The sequence below is a fragment of the Gigantopelta aegis genome, chromosome 4 (genome assembly GCF_016097555.1).
Source record: "Gigantopelta aegis isolate Gae_Host chromosome 4, Gae_host_genome, whole genome shotgun sequence".
NCBI lineage: Eukaryota > Metazoa > Mollusca > Gastropoda > Neomphalida > Peltospiridae > Gigantopelta > Gigantopelta aegis.
In genome coordinates, this window is record NC_054702.1 from 57,834,770 (window position 1) to 57,850,197 (window position 15,428).

The 15,428-nt window shown below is 36.5% G+C and overlaps 1 protein-coding gene across 1 annotated transcript; it reads left to right on the plus strand.

Annotated features, from left to right (window-relative positions):
- Positions 1-5,835: 5,835 nt before the first annotated feature.
- On the plus strand, positions 5,836-11,733 carry LOC121370818 (mitochondrial pyruvate carrier 2-like). Its single transcript, XM_041496303.1, has 5 exons — positions 5,836-5,955; positions 7,415-7,455; positions 9,174-9,258; positions 10,187-10,298; positions 11,353-11,733. The coding sequence occupies exons 1-5, from the start codon at positions 5,868-5,870 to the stop codon at positions 11,420-11,422; spliced, it is 396 nt and encodes a 131-aa protein (XP_041352237.1). The 5' UTR covers positions 5,836-5,867; the 3' UTR covers positions 11,423-11,733.
- The last annotated feature ends 3,695 nt before the right edge of the window (positions 11,734-15,428 follow it).

Consider the following 15,428-nt stretch of genomic DNA (forward strand, 5'->3'; position numbering starts at 1 on the left):
AGTACTAGAAGATTCTATGGCTTAAAGTTCAGCTAAGATAACAGATCAAGTGGGATTAGTCATGCCACAGTGACAGTATGATTAACACAGATCGATAGACTCGATGGTTCCAAGTGATTGCGAAATACATCACTCTCAAAACTGAAACAGCAGACGCGTGTGCAGGAAATTGTGCATGGGGAAATCTATATTGTGGTGAGCGAAGTGGGTTTCGGGTCGTGCTTGCCACCAAAATACATTTTTAAAAATCGCTTTGAGCAGGGGGAAGTTCGATCCCCAATCCCTGTCCCTGCACACGCACCTGAACAGGTGAAAAACTTGGGATTCCTACGACAAAGCAGCGACGAAGGGAATAATTGTGCATGGGGAAATCTATATTGTGCTGAGCGAAGTTTTTAGGGGGTTTCGGGTCGTGCTTCCCATCAAAATACATTTTTAAAAATCGCTTGGAGCAGGGGGAGGATCGATCCCCAATCCCTGTCCCTACACACGCACCTGAACAGGTGAGAAGCTTGGGATCCCTACAACAAAGCAGCGACGGGAAGTGAATTCTCTAACATAGTTTGTTTTGTTTAACGACACCACCAAAGCACATTGGGTAATTAACCATCGGCTACTGGATGGCAGACATTTGGTAATTTTTGACATGTACATGTAGTCTTAGGGAAACCCACTACATGGGTTTTGTTTTAATCAGCAGCAAGAAATCTTTAATAATGCATTTTACCACAGACATATATACCATGGCCTTTGATATACCAGTCGTTGAATACTGGTTGGGACGAGAAAACCCCAATCACAGAATGGGTCCATTGAGGTGGTTCGGTCATACAACCCCAAGAACCTCAAGCGCTCTTTACAATATAATTCAGATATATGATTTCAGCTTTTTTGGCATAATATATTTTTTTTCTCTCACAAAATATACTAAATGTGATCTAAAAGACTAAAATGTGACATTTATTTAACTATAATATACAATGTTTATTTCTTTAAAAATAATTCCAACATTGTTTAGACTGTTAAAACTAAACAAGTAGTTCAATGCATGTACATATGAATTACAAATTAAACACATTAATTCCATAAGCATCTTTGATTATGTTTTCAAGTGACACATATATGTCTGTAGTTTTAAAATGGTCTGCGATAGATTGTATTGATATAGGCTAGTTTGGTGCAATATTGGTTTTCGTTTCTTTTTCGTTTCTGTATTTGGTTTTGTTTACCCCAAACCCATACACTGCTTCCATGGTCTGACCATAACCGTTTTTACTGCTTGCTAAGCCTAGTTACTTGCTAAACTGGCTTCTAACCCTTCTAATGGTAGCAAGCTTCTAGGTTGCTTGCTAAGTGTAGAGTCGATCGGGAGTACCTCTAACTCATTAGCAAGCTGCTAAGTCACTTGTTTGTGTTACGTCGTGCAGTCAAGATGGCACGTACAATGTTGCAGTTGGCGAGGTTACGACGAGCAATGGGACGGGAATGTATTTTGATGGATCGTAAGAACCCGTTGGATGTGTTTTCCGACTCTGAACTTAAAAAACGCTATAGATTTTAATGAGTATTACGGATATAGTTGCCGTGGATACTGAACACGAAACAAGACAAAACTGCGCCCTTCTGTCCTATCAGCAAGTCCTAAGAGCTTTGCAATACTATGCGTCTGGGACATTTCATATCATTGTTAGCGATCTTCTACATATATCACAATCTACAGCTTGCAGATCGATCCACCGTGTATCCACTTCCCTAGCACAGAAGATAGATGACTTTGTTAAATTTCCAAATAACGCCGAGACTCAAGGAATTAAGAACGAGCTTTTCCAAATAGGACAGTTCCCTCGTGTTATCAGATGTGTAGATGCTTTTTTTGTTGCTACATTTAACTCACAACTCATATCGAATGTTCAATAAAAATGTAATTATTATCCTATCACAAAATTACCAACATTACATTTGAAATGGACATGTTTGTAAAGAAATTGACATAGTGTTGTCAAGGATTGGACATGTGCCAATATGCTTATCAGGCAACTATGGAGCAGCATGTTTAACATGCTTTTATGAATTACGTTTTAGCTACCAGCTCTGTAGCAATGAACTAGGCATTTAGAAGCTTGCTAACATCTAGCAACCAACTAAGTTAGATGCCTTTTATGAATTTGACCCCAGAGGATATTAAAAATGTATGAGTGTTCTGACTGCAGTGTTACATAAGATGGCGTTTGCTTGGACGATGTTAATTAGTCCACTTGTTCACACCCAGGTCCTGTCAGCAGACTGAAATCTCTAATCAAATCACACTTCCACCAAACGCTTTTGCTGTGATCATCAGGGAGGATTTTGAACAAATCGGTAATTACATTTTCTACCAGACTTTCTATAACACTAGATGCACCGAAAAAGTAAAAAAAGTAAAGTTTGTTTTATTTAACGACGCCACTAGAGCACATTGATTTTTAATCTTATCATCGGCTATTGGACGTCAAACATATGGTCATTCTGACACTGTTTTTAGAGGAAACCCGCTGTCGCCACATAGGCTACTCTTCTTTACGACAGGCAGCAAGGGATCTTTTATTTGCGCTTCCCACAGGCAGGATAGCACAAACCATGGCCTTTGTTGAACCAGTTATGGATCACTGGTCGGTGCAAGTGGTTTACACCTACCCATTGAGCCTTGCGGAGCACTCACTCAGGGTTTGGAGTCAGTATCTGGATTAAAAATCCCATGCCTCGACTGGGATCCGAACCCAGTACCTACCAGCCTGTAGACCGATGGCCTGCCACGACGCCACCGAGGCCGGTCAGATGCACCGAAAACTGCATAAACTCAAATGGCAGCCAGCCCAGACATCTAAGGCGTGCGCGCGCGCGCGTGTGTATGTGTGTGTGTGTGTTTTATGTGTGTGTGTGTGTGTGTGTGTGTGTGTGTGTATGTATGTGTTTTTGTGTGTGTGTCCAGAACGGCATGCTTGCACCTTAATCAGAGCCGGTTTAAAGTTCCGCGGGCTCAGTCCAAGGATATATATTTTGCAACCCCCTCGGGGAGAGAAGAAAAATGACCTGGGGAAAATAAATGTACACATCACCGCTAGGCCCGTAGCACGTACTACATGTGCTACTAATATAAACCGGCTCTGACCTTAATTGAATATAAGCAAGGAAATCAGGCTAAAACAACCGGCCTCGGTGGCGTTGTGGTTAGGCCATCGGTCTACAGGCTGGTAGGTACTGGGTTCGGATCCCAGTCGAGGCATGGGATTTTTAATCCAGATACCGACTCCAAACCCTGAGTGAGTGCTCCGCGGGTAGCTGTAAACCGCTTGCACCGGCCAGTGATCCACAACTGGTTCAACAAAGACCATGGTTTGTGATATCTTGCCTGTGGGAAGCGCAAATAAAAGATCCCTTGCTGCCTGTCGTAAAAAGAGTAGCCTATGTGGCGACAGCGGGTTGCCTCTAAAAAACAGTGTCAGAATGACCATATGTTTGACGTCCAATAGCCGATGATAAGATAAAAAATCAATGTGCTCTAGTGGCGTCGTTAAATAAAACAAAAATTACTTTGGTTAAACCATGGCCACAGACCACAATTAATTTCGCTATATATTTCTATATAGCCTTAGTGGCTATAACATTTAATTAATATCAGCAGGCCCGTAGATTTTTGTATGTAACTTTGCCTGCATGGGGGACACATACACTGAAAAGGACAACCCCTGTTGTCCAGCTCTTTCTCCCAGCATATTGATTTAAACAAACACCCCTCTAAACCTGGCCCGAGTACACCCATTTTACACAAAAAACACTACTTTTGCATGGACCGGAATTACCACAAACAAGTCTTCAATGTCAACAAGTTACACATGTTTACAAACTACATGCTCTCCCCTGTCACTTCAGTCAAATAGTTGCCACTTCATAGCTGTCTGCCATGAAATAATCACAGTCAAACAGCAGACAACTCGCGCGGACAAATTTCCGGATTTTCGACAACCAAATGGGAAGATACAAGACCACTTCTCTCTCACTAACCACTAACCCACTGTCCTGGACAACCCAGACAACCCAGATAGCTGAGGTGTGTGCCAAAGAAAGCGTGCTTGAACCTAATTGGATATCAGCAAGAAAATAAGTATAAATGAATGAATGAATGCTAACAGACGCGCCTGTACAGGAATTGTATCGGTGGTTTGGTATCTAAACTCTGGCGATAGGGGTAGAGTTATGCTACTCTAGAAAATATGAAAAGAAAAAGAACATTTGCTTGAACTGGGAGACGGGGCGAGGGTGTTCGACCCACGAAACTGCCCCCTCACCCCACCATATGCATACGCTACTATAAAATAAATTGCTGGTGAACAACTGTTGAACCATAAGTGGCTTCGTAACTCACCGACCGTCATTTTAATTTTAGCCGGACAGCCTATATACATTGGCACACTGGTGTTGGCTCATTAATCAAAGTTGGTTCGACAGTGAATTCCGACTAACAGTTTCTGACCAAAATCAATATTCGTCCAACGTACTGCTGCTGTGTCGATACATGTGCATACCTGGTCGTCGCTTTAAAATAAAACGTGGTAGTTTATGGATGGTTTACACGAAAAATATTCAATATCAATAATCAAAGGATGTTATGCACACCAACATATTCAAAATCATTCATCAATAGATGCATCGCATGTACCAAAATATTTCTTAAATGAATACGTAAAGGATGGTGTGCACCCCAAAACTAATCAGTTTTAATAACCAAAGGATGATGAGCGCCCAAAACATTCAACATCAATAATCAAAGGATGGCGCATGCCCGAAACATTCAACATATAAACAATCAATATTTAGGTCGTGATTGCTTCAAAATATTCAAAATCAATAATCAAAAGATGGTGCGCGACCAAAAATATTCAATGTCGATAGTCAAAGAATGGTGGGCGTCTCATCAGACCTATAAATAATTCAACGTAAAAACTCAACGGATGGTGCACACCCAAAACATTCAATATCGGCAATCAGTGGGAGATGCGTAGGCCTATCCCAAAACATGTCCAGTATGAATAAGTAAAGAAGCATGTTGTGTACCCCTTAAAATATTCAATAGTTATAACAAAAGTTTGATGTCACTTTAGCGTGATGTGCACGCCAAAAATACTCATCATCAATGCTTCTGATAAATACGGCCGCGGGCGGGGAATAGGTTGTGGTATTTATGGACCTGGATGGGTGTTCGTATGTATGTGTTGTGTAACAATGATCATTGATATGTTCACAACAAAAAGTTATATAATGTAGTATAAATTATATGTGGTACGTATGATACAATATTTATTTATGTGGGTTGGGGGGGGGGGGGATCTGTATATTTATGCATGTAAAAGCTGAATAGAATTATAGAATAACATGCATTTTATATTGAAAATGTATTTCTATGTAACATTTGCTTTCGTTGATTATATTATTATAATAATTTAAAATGTAACGAAGTGTCGTTGAGCAAACATTATTATTAATATTTTTTAAACAAAAGTGACAAACCTAAAACAGCCGTACATTTATGCACAACTAATCTACAATAGGCGGGAAATACAACATAACAATTTATGAAAGAAAAAGCCCACCCTCCACCCCAAGTAAAAAAAACCAACCAAACAAACGCAACCATCTTCCTTCACCACAAACAGTATAAACATTGTCAATATGTTTTGAACACACTAGTTTATTTATTGTAAACAAAACTGGAAAATATATTTTTTACAATAAATGAAAATCCCTTTTCGTTTAAGTCACTAAACGAAATATATATTTATTATGAGAAGAGTTATTTCCCCTGAATTGATTTGACGAGTAAATAACAAAATATGTCTGCAGCACTATATCGGGCTCTAATTACTTTTGGTGATCGCCACGTACCTCCTAAGTTTGTGCCATTGTGGAACCATCCAGCAGGTAAATCAAGCAAGCATTAATTGATCCTTAAATGTATCTATGGTTGACAAAGTGGTCTTAAACAGTTACACTTAACTACATGGTCTACATCGCCTACAACATTCAACTGTCAACAGCCTTGAACAGAGTTCTAAGGTCGATGGCGATCACTTTTCACACCCTTGTTTTGGCTCCGTACACAATAAATGTAATTACCGTAATTTAGCTTGAAATCCATATTTTGTCAATAATATAATTTTGTGAATTGCAAGATTTTCTTTTAAAAACCCAGTAATGTGCATTAAGCTAGTACTTAGTACTAATGTTCAAACCAAAAAAAGTTCAATTTAGCATTTTTGCATAAATCGGTATATTTGTAGATGACTTTTTTTTTTTTTATAAAAGAAATCTACACATGCTTAAAATCTGAAACCGGATTTTTTTTTTTTTTTTTAATTAACAAAACGACAAGTTCGACATAATATATATTTTTATACAAATATAAACACGACCGCCAATATGTGCTGTAACACTATTTAAAAAATAATTATGTGTAATATTTTTGCTGGTTTTCCATTGCCTTTGAACAGCATTCATCAGAATAAATAGATTAATCCAGTCAGTTTACTGTATGAAATAATCAATCACAAATTGCTGCAGAATTAATTTCTTTACCATTCATCTCAGAAAGGCCCACAAAGAAATATATAAAAAAAATTCCTGCAAAATCAAAGAGTGTTAATAAAGCCTAATCTGGTGATTACACAGGAAACAAGCATTCTTAGTGACAGACCCTAGAGTTTTTAAAAACTAAGACATATTTTTCACTATTAAAGCCGTTTTTGATCATTTTATTATTTAGAATATTAATTTTTGTACACCTTAAGTGGTTCTGGTCATCCAGGTTTTTGCAGTACCTCAAAATGTCTTATAATTCTAAAAATGCACGTTCGTCTGAGAAGTGATGGTTATCGAGATAAGCTCTAGGTATTTGTAGACGGCATTTCTCTTGTTTAAACATCACAGACTTTAGATTCGAATGGCAATGCGATCTCTCTGTTTTAACCATATCCAAATGTGTGTTGTACTTGTAGGTTTGTAGATTAACTAAACTTAGTGTTCATTTATACGGTATGAACCTAGGATCTGTGCCTTTAACCCATGACAGATTAACACAGGATATGTACATTTACATAATTACAATAGCCAATGAACAATATTGTTCATTTACTTATTTCTTCAACTACTTGTTTCTCTAAAGATATATATAATTGGCATTTGCTGTAAATATAGCAACCAATCACATGGCATGTGCTTTGTAAACAATCCATGGAATCAGGATAATTTTTATGTTATGTGACTTGCAGCAAACTCTTTCTGATTTTAAAATAACAATCTTTATGTGGCATTTTATGTAAATTTATGAATGCATTTATATACATGTACATACATGTGTGAATTCTTATTAAATTTGTTTTAGGACCAAAGACTGTGCATTTTTGGGCCCCACTGATCAAATGGGTAAGTAATGGATACACTCCATGGTCAATATTAAAGATTTGTTTAATAATACCACAGGGGACAATATTTCGAAATCTGAGGTAACTGGAAGTCGGTTCATGTGGTTTTTACCTAGATAACCAATTGTTTGGTTACGTGAATTATATTTGCATAACCCGTGAGTTACCTGATTGGTTACCTCAAAATTACATTGAAATTATATTTTAAATACATAGTTTTTAGCTCAAACATAAAGTTAAAACAAATACAAAAGAACACATTTTACCAAAAAAATATGTCTTTAATGCTTGCTAAAGTTAACAATATTATAAAAGAACTGAATATCAGCCCCAATACTCAAACAAAATACAGGGGCATAACCAGATTTTTTTTTAGCATTACGCACGCCTAAGCTGTGCCTGAGCCGGGGGATTCGGGAGGCCCCCCCCCCCCCCCCCCCCTTGTGAAAATTTTGAAACTTAGAACAACTGTAGATGCATTCTGAACCTTTTCGGAGGCCTTTTTTTCCTATCTTTTTTTGAGTCAATTTTAAGAGGATATTTTATAGAACAATTACATACAGCCTCGACCTATTCCCAGATTATGTTTTTGCATTACACACATTGTGAAGTTTGCATGTTTTAATTTCTGAACGTTTATAGGTCATGACGTAACCAGTTTGTGGTTCGCGTAAATTTAATTTTGCGTAACTGACACGCGAACAGAATGGCGGTTCACGTCAAATATTGTACCCTGATACCACTAGAACACATTGATTAATGAATCTGTCATTGTTGGGTGTCGGACATAGTTTTCAAAAGATGTTCACTCCCTTCTTCCTATTAGCAGCAAAGCATCTTTTATATGCAAGCGGGGGGTGGGGTAGGGAATGAATGAAACAAACGAAATGGTTTATTAACGACGCATTCAACACATTGTATATGTGGTGTCGGACATATGGTGTCGGACCACATATATTGGAGGAAACCCGCTGTTGCCACTTCATGTGTCTAATATTCAGTTGGGGGCAGTTCCCCTGACACCCCCCACCACTTCAGATGCTATGATACATAGCAATAATTAATGAAAACTGGTAATACAGCATTCAAGTCTATCACCATTGTTTTTTTTACAATACATTAGTTATCTTGTTTGATACAGTAACTTGTTATAACATATTTAAACAAAAATTATACAGTACTGCCTAACAGTGTTTCACATTTTGAGTACTGAAATGGTTCACAAGTATAACATTTGTATTGGACCAAGATTAGCAATTGCATCTGAAGGATGTACCATAGAATGGCTAGTGACAGGAAGAAAATAAATGTGGACAGTTTATACTATGGGACAAATTTACAAAGCCTGTTTTGGACTTACATGCGTGTAAGTACATGCATATACAATCAGTGTTCGAGATTAAATTTTTTGGCCAGTATCCCAGTTGGATACTAACATTTCAAAATCTGGTATCCCACCTGAAAATGTAGTATTATATGGTATCCCGGTGAGATACTGGGTTCTTGAAGTCTGGTATCCATATTTAAATTCTGGTATCCCCGGGATATCGGGATACTGTTAATCTCGAACACTGACAATGCTTTAACACCTGTGATTACGAAAAAACATGCTTCGTAAAGTTGGCCCAATACATGTTTTAAATAATAAAAGTATATTGAAGATCGCAGCTTCCTGACAATCCAGTCTGTACATGTACCTGAATTTACCTGTGTTTTCAGGTGCTTGTTATTGCTGGAATGGGCGATATTGCCAGACCTGCAGAGAATCTCAGTATGTACCAGTCTACAGCTTTGGCAGCTACAGGTGCGTATTATGTGTTAACATGTATGTATCTGTGTGTGTAATGAATGTGTGTTTGCATTTTTATATGCTGTGTCTGTGTGCATTTGTGTGTGTGTGTATGTGTGCATTTGTATGTATGTATGTATGCAGTTGTGTAATGTGCTACACTTTATAGGTAGTACTAAACCAAATAACATCTGGCTGGATCGAAGTTTGAGGTTCACCTAACTTTTGATAGAGCAGTTAATACCACAAGTCCTGCTATTGGTGATAAATGGGAGTGTTTGTTGTGATAAAATGTTGTTCACTGGCGTAGGAAGTGGGAGGGGGGGGGCAAGGAGGCATTGAGCCCCCCACTTTTCAAATATTTTGCTTTATATTTGTTTTATAATAGTGTAAAAGTGTGTAAATATAAGTGTGCCCCCACCCACTTTTTAGCACCTTCCTACGCCATTGTTGTTTCATCTAGCCAGTAAATTCCTAAAATTTAATTTGAACTAGTGTTAAAGTACCAACTACCATTGTGCTTGAAAACGTGTGTGTGTGTGTGTGTGTGTCCTAGCTGAACTAGGGTAGTCATATATGTATGTTACTAATGTTGACTATGGGATTTGCACTCTATAATATTAAATTGTAAAATACAAGTTTATAGTTATTGAAAATTCTGTTGTGCTGTAATATGACCAACTCATAATAATTGAATTTTGTAGCCGGTTTCCTCTGATTCATTAATCATTGTGCTCTTGTAATGTTGTTAAACTAAACAAACAATCTATTCCCATATTTATGGGTGGAAACTAACCCATGCCTTAGGGAACTAGACATTGTTGGAGATGAGAACTGTTCCACCAGGCCAGTTAGATATGTTCCAGTATGATTATTATAATGTATAGTTATAAAAAGGTTGTTTTTTTCAGGATCGTCTAATGTCCGTTTATTTTTTTTTCAGGAACAATATGGGCTCGGTATTCCTTGGTGATTATTCCGAAAAACTACAGCTTGTTCTTTGTTAATGTGTTTGTAGGCTCCACAGGGTTTTTGCAGCTCTCAAGAATCATTGCGTAAGGAAGGATATGTTTTATTTAACGATGCACTCAACACATTTTATTTACGGTTATATAGTGTCAGACATATGGTTAAGGACCACACAGATATTAAGAGAGGAAACCCGCTGTCGCCACTTCATGGGCTACTCTTTTCGATTAGCAGCAAGGGATCTTTTTTATGCACCATCCCACAGACAGGATAGTACATACCACAGCCTTTGTTACACCAGTCGTTGAACACTGGCTGGAACGAGAAATAGCCCAACGGGTCCACCGATGGGGATCGATCCTAGATTGACCACACATCAAGCGAATGCTTTACCACTAGGCTACGTCCCGCCACTTTGTGTAAGAGTCACTTGGAATTAATCAGGTTTTTGATACACAAAATCTGGTGCTTGCTTATTACTTGTTCATTGTGTTAATGAAAGAAAACACTTATTTTTGTGTGTGTTGAATGGTATTAAAAACATTATATTAATAAAACTATATCCAGTAACTGTTTCATTTTGCACTATATGTATATATTTGGGTTATATAGTTATTATTTGGATATTCTGATCAATCTTACAATTGCATTTGTTAGACTGTTAACACACTATTAAAGCAATTGTAAATATCTTCTCACCTAAAAAGCAGTCTAAAGCTAAGATTAGACGAACTCCTGTTGACGTCTTATGTGGTAACAGGCAAATAATTTCATAAACGTTATTCAAATGATTATTAATACGTAATTTCAGGGCTAGCTTTGGGTGAGCACAACAATTCGCCAAATTGTTTATTAAACTTCAAAAATTGCAGAAATTGTCAGTTATTTTCTAAACAAATTCTATTATTACATGTAATTATTTCGCCTAACTAAAATAAAATTCGCCAACTGCTTTCAGAATTCGCAATTGGCGAATTTGGCGAGTGCCAGAGCTAGCCCTGAATTTCATAATAACGATTCAGTTTGATTATTGTTTAGTATGCAGTACTAGATTTCCCTCCGCAGTCTGTTCAGGCTGTTTTATATTAATGTATGTCAACTGAAGTTAAATGTTAATCACCATGTATTTTTCTGTTACAGATATCGCAGGAGTCTGAAAGAAAAGCAAAAAGCCTTGCCATCTCCTGAAACACCTGCAAAAGCCTCATAAAAAAATAAAAAAAGAGTTGAATTAAAGAGACTGTCCTCACTTTGCTGCCATTGTTAACATGTTTCTAACAGTCTTTTAAAAACAATTATTTAAAAATTACATGTTAAATACCTTTTCTTGTTTAGAATATCAGTGTCTGTATATTCACCATATTTCCAATGGTCCTAATATGTTGTTGCTCAAACGAGGGCTTCTAGAATTTTTACAAAAATCCACTAGCAATGGGATCAGTGATTTTAAAAAGTTACTAGCCACGATTAAAAATTAACTAGCCCTACTTCACCTTTAGTTAATACAATTTTACTAAATAATAGTAATTAATCAGATGTCACCTAAAAAGGGAGATAAGGGCTTAAAAACATTAACATTGTGGGGGGGGGGGTAGGGTGGGGGGTGGGGCAGGATATTCGTATTTACCAAATAAGACTTGGCAGTAACTGCAACATTTTGTTTTTTCACAAGCCGTCGGGCATGGTAGTAGTAGTTATTTACTAGCCCAACATTGAATATCACTAGCCATGGGAGTGGGGCTACCATAATCTAGAAGCTCTGCTCAAATGTATTTTTATTTCCTAATATTTTTTTTTTTTGTATTTAAAAAATTACTGGGAAGTAAAATCCACTTTGGATTGCCACAAACATCAGAAGTACAAGGTAGCCGAAACAGATTAAAATATACAGACATTGATATTTTAAACAAGAAAATGTGTACAATATGTAATTTATAGTTGTTAAAATGGTTGTTAGAAACATTAACAATTGCTTCAAACTAAAGACAATCACTTTTTACTACAGAATGTTATTAATAATCTAGATACTCCTTTGTTTGAATTGCCACACTTGGTATTGGATTTTAAATTATAAACTAGAATTAGAGGACCAGTTGTGATAAATAGGTTAGTGATTTGGATGTTACTTGTTGTGAAAAGCTCAAACCTGCCTGTTGAACCAGGCAAAAGCAGCAATAGAAATTGTTTAGCGGGTGATGTTTTCTAGGGAGTTTCTTTTACGACCGGTAATCATGTTATACGTGTATTTCAATATCAGTATTACATGCACATTGTACTATAGTTTATATCGTATATGATTTGTTTTATTTATATCTATCGTATCAACAATTAACAGATTAGGTCTTGCATTTTGATAAACTAATTTCCTTCTCTAATTTTTTTTAAAGATGAAGAGTTCCATATTATCATAACACACACTATTAAGGCTTTAAATAAGTGTGTATGTTTTTCTGTTTGTGAAAAGATGATGAAGATTAGTAATCAAATCCAGAAAAATGTTTTAAAACAAAAGTTTTTTGTTAGATCCATTTAGAATAAACCATCAGCATTAAATTCTCTTACCATTCTTTGAAATCCTTTGGATATACTCATTATTCCAGGTCACAAAAATAGAGATTATTATTCGAGCTTGTGTGTCGTACTGATTTTACGAAACTAGTTTCAGGATTATTGTATTACCCGAGCGAGAGTGCGGGTAATACATGAATCCTGACATTTGTTTCGTAAAATCAGTATGTTCACACGCGAGTGTAATAATTTCTTTATTATCCACACTGGGGAAGCCTCATTAAGTTACGACGTCGCTTCACAAAATGACGTCATTCATTGTACACGTGAAATCATTATGATACACATGTGTCATACTGGTTATATTTCCCTAATTATCTTGAACTATGTGAATAATAAAATGTACTATTCTTCGTTTTATCACTCACTTGTACCATTCCACTCTTTTGGTGGTGGACGTATTTATTGGAGTATTCAGGGCTAGCTCTGGAACTCACCAAATTCACAGTTTGCAAATTTTAAAAACAATAGGCAAATTTTATTTTAAATTGGCAAAATAATTCCATGTAAGTGGGTTTCTGTCATGTTTGGAGTTTAATAGATAATTTGGTGAATTTCTATACTCACCCAAAACTAGCCTTTAGTATGGCATCTAAAATAACCGTTGATATTAAAAACGTACACGGTTATTTTAAAACTGTAGACATGTTTAAATTTTGCATTAGTAAATGATGTTAGAATTTATCGAGGTGACAATGCAACTTTAATGAAATGATTACATTGAGAAAGTCCCTGGAGTCAAAACCATCTTGATCATACACAAAATTGTCACTTTACTTAGCTGTAGCTTAGGAATGTACCGAAGGGTGTGTGTGTGTGCGCGCGCATACATACATACGTGTGTGTGTGTGTGTGTATATATATATATATATATATATATACACACACCATTGCTGCTGCTACTGAATCAAGAAAAGTGGTGGGTGGGTTCTTTTAATCACCAATATGGTCTTTGGAGATGACATTTTTATATATACGGTACTTGGTAGAGACAGCAAAAAAAGGACATTCATGTGGTAAAATACTTAGTGTAAGTAGTGTATGATTTCCCTTATGGCATGTAAATACATGTGAAATATGCATCTTGAATATAGTCATATAATGGATATTTAGTCTAATATTGGAGTCCTATTCTTGTATCTTAATTTCTGGTTTTATGCCATGATAAATATGGAAATTGTTAGAGAATTGTTAGTCTTCACAAAAGATTTGCACAAACATTTATATTAAGTCATAGTTTTTAAATAGCTGTTTTCATTTGGTAAACATATCCAAAATATATTTAATTATAACAACACTGTTCAAGTTATACATGTAAATATAATCCAGTAAATGAACCAAGTAAAAGTGTGATACACTTTTTATTGTACTAGACTTACCGTAATACGGTGTCCTACTTATTGTGTTAATAAAATTGTTATTTTATATTCTGTTTTAGTTTTGTGTTAATGGTCTGGCTTTAGACAGTATTCCAGTTTAGAACATTTGTAAGAAAAATTGGATGCATACTAAAATCTGAGGTAATAAAATCTGCATTTTACTGGCCTCAGATTTTTGGAAGTCTAATTACATCATAATTTAAGCACAGAACAGGAATTTTTATAATGGCCTGATAACAGTTTGACATTACATGCAGAATTTGATAAATATTAAATGATTTTTAAATGAGAAATGAACACATTATTTATTTTTTATTTATTCATGTTAGCCGACTAAGCATCTCGTAAGTCTGTTAAACCACTAATGGTTCAACCACCCAGCTTCTGTTACTGCGTTACCTAATGATGTCATTAAGCAACTGGTGACCTTTATAATGGTTTTCTCAAGAGGTGAATGTAGGAGTTTTCTAGGGTTTCTGTTAAAAAGGGCACCTCCAGTATTCAGGGAAGGAAATGTTTTATTTAATGACACACTCAACACATTGTATTTACGGTTATATGGCGTCGGACATATGGTTTAAGGACAACATATATATTGAGAGAGGAAAGCCGCTGTTGCCACTTCATGGACTACTCTTTTTGATTAGCAGCAAGAGATCTTTTATATGTACCATCCCACAGACAGGATAGTACATACCACAGCCTTTGTTACACCAGTTGTGGAGCACTGGCTGGAATGAGAAATAACCCAATGGGCCCACCGATGGGAATCGATCCTAGATCGATCGCGCATCAGGCGAGCGCTGTACCAGAGCTACATCCCACCCCTCCAGTATTTAGGGAGGAGATTCATCATTTATAAAGGACATCTACGGTATTCAAAAGTACACCAAAATGATTTATCTACGTATACGGTAATCTTCCTCAGAAATAAAATGATAAAGGTATTAGTTCCCTTCTATAAACAATAAAAAATTAGTTTGTTTTGATTAACAACGCTAGAGAACATTGATTATATTAGTCATCGGCTATTGGATATCAAACATTTGGTAATTTTGACAGTCTTAGAGAGGAAACCCACTACATTTTTCCATTAATAGCAAGGGATCTGTTATATGCAACGTCCCACAGACAGGACAGCACACATCATGGCCTTTGTTATACCAGTCTTAGTGCACTGGCTAGAATGAGAAATAGCCCAATGGGCCCACCGATGGGAATTGATCCCAAACTGATCACGTATCAAGCGAGCACTTTACCTCTGGGCTA

Bases quoted from the DNA above. Each gene is read 5' to 3' on its own strand.
- LOC121370818 (XM_041496303.1), top strand. From the start codon at position 5,868: ATGTCTGCAGCACTATATCGGGCTCTAATTACTTTTGGTGATCGCCAC. The intron at 5,956-7,414 runs GTAAATCAAGCA...AATTTGTTTTAG, and splicing joins ATTGTGGAACCATCCAGCAG to GACCAAAGACTGTGCATTTT. The intron at 9,259-10,186 runs GTGCGTATTATG...TTTTTTTTTCAG, and splicing joins TACAGCTTTGGCAGCTACAG to GAACAATATGGGCTCGGTAT.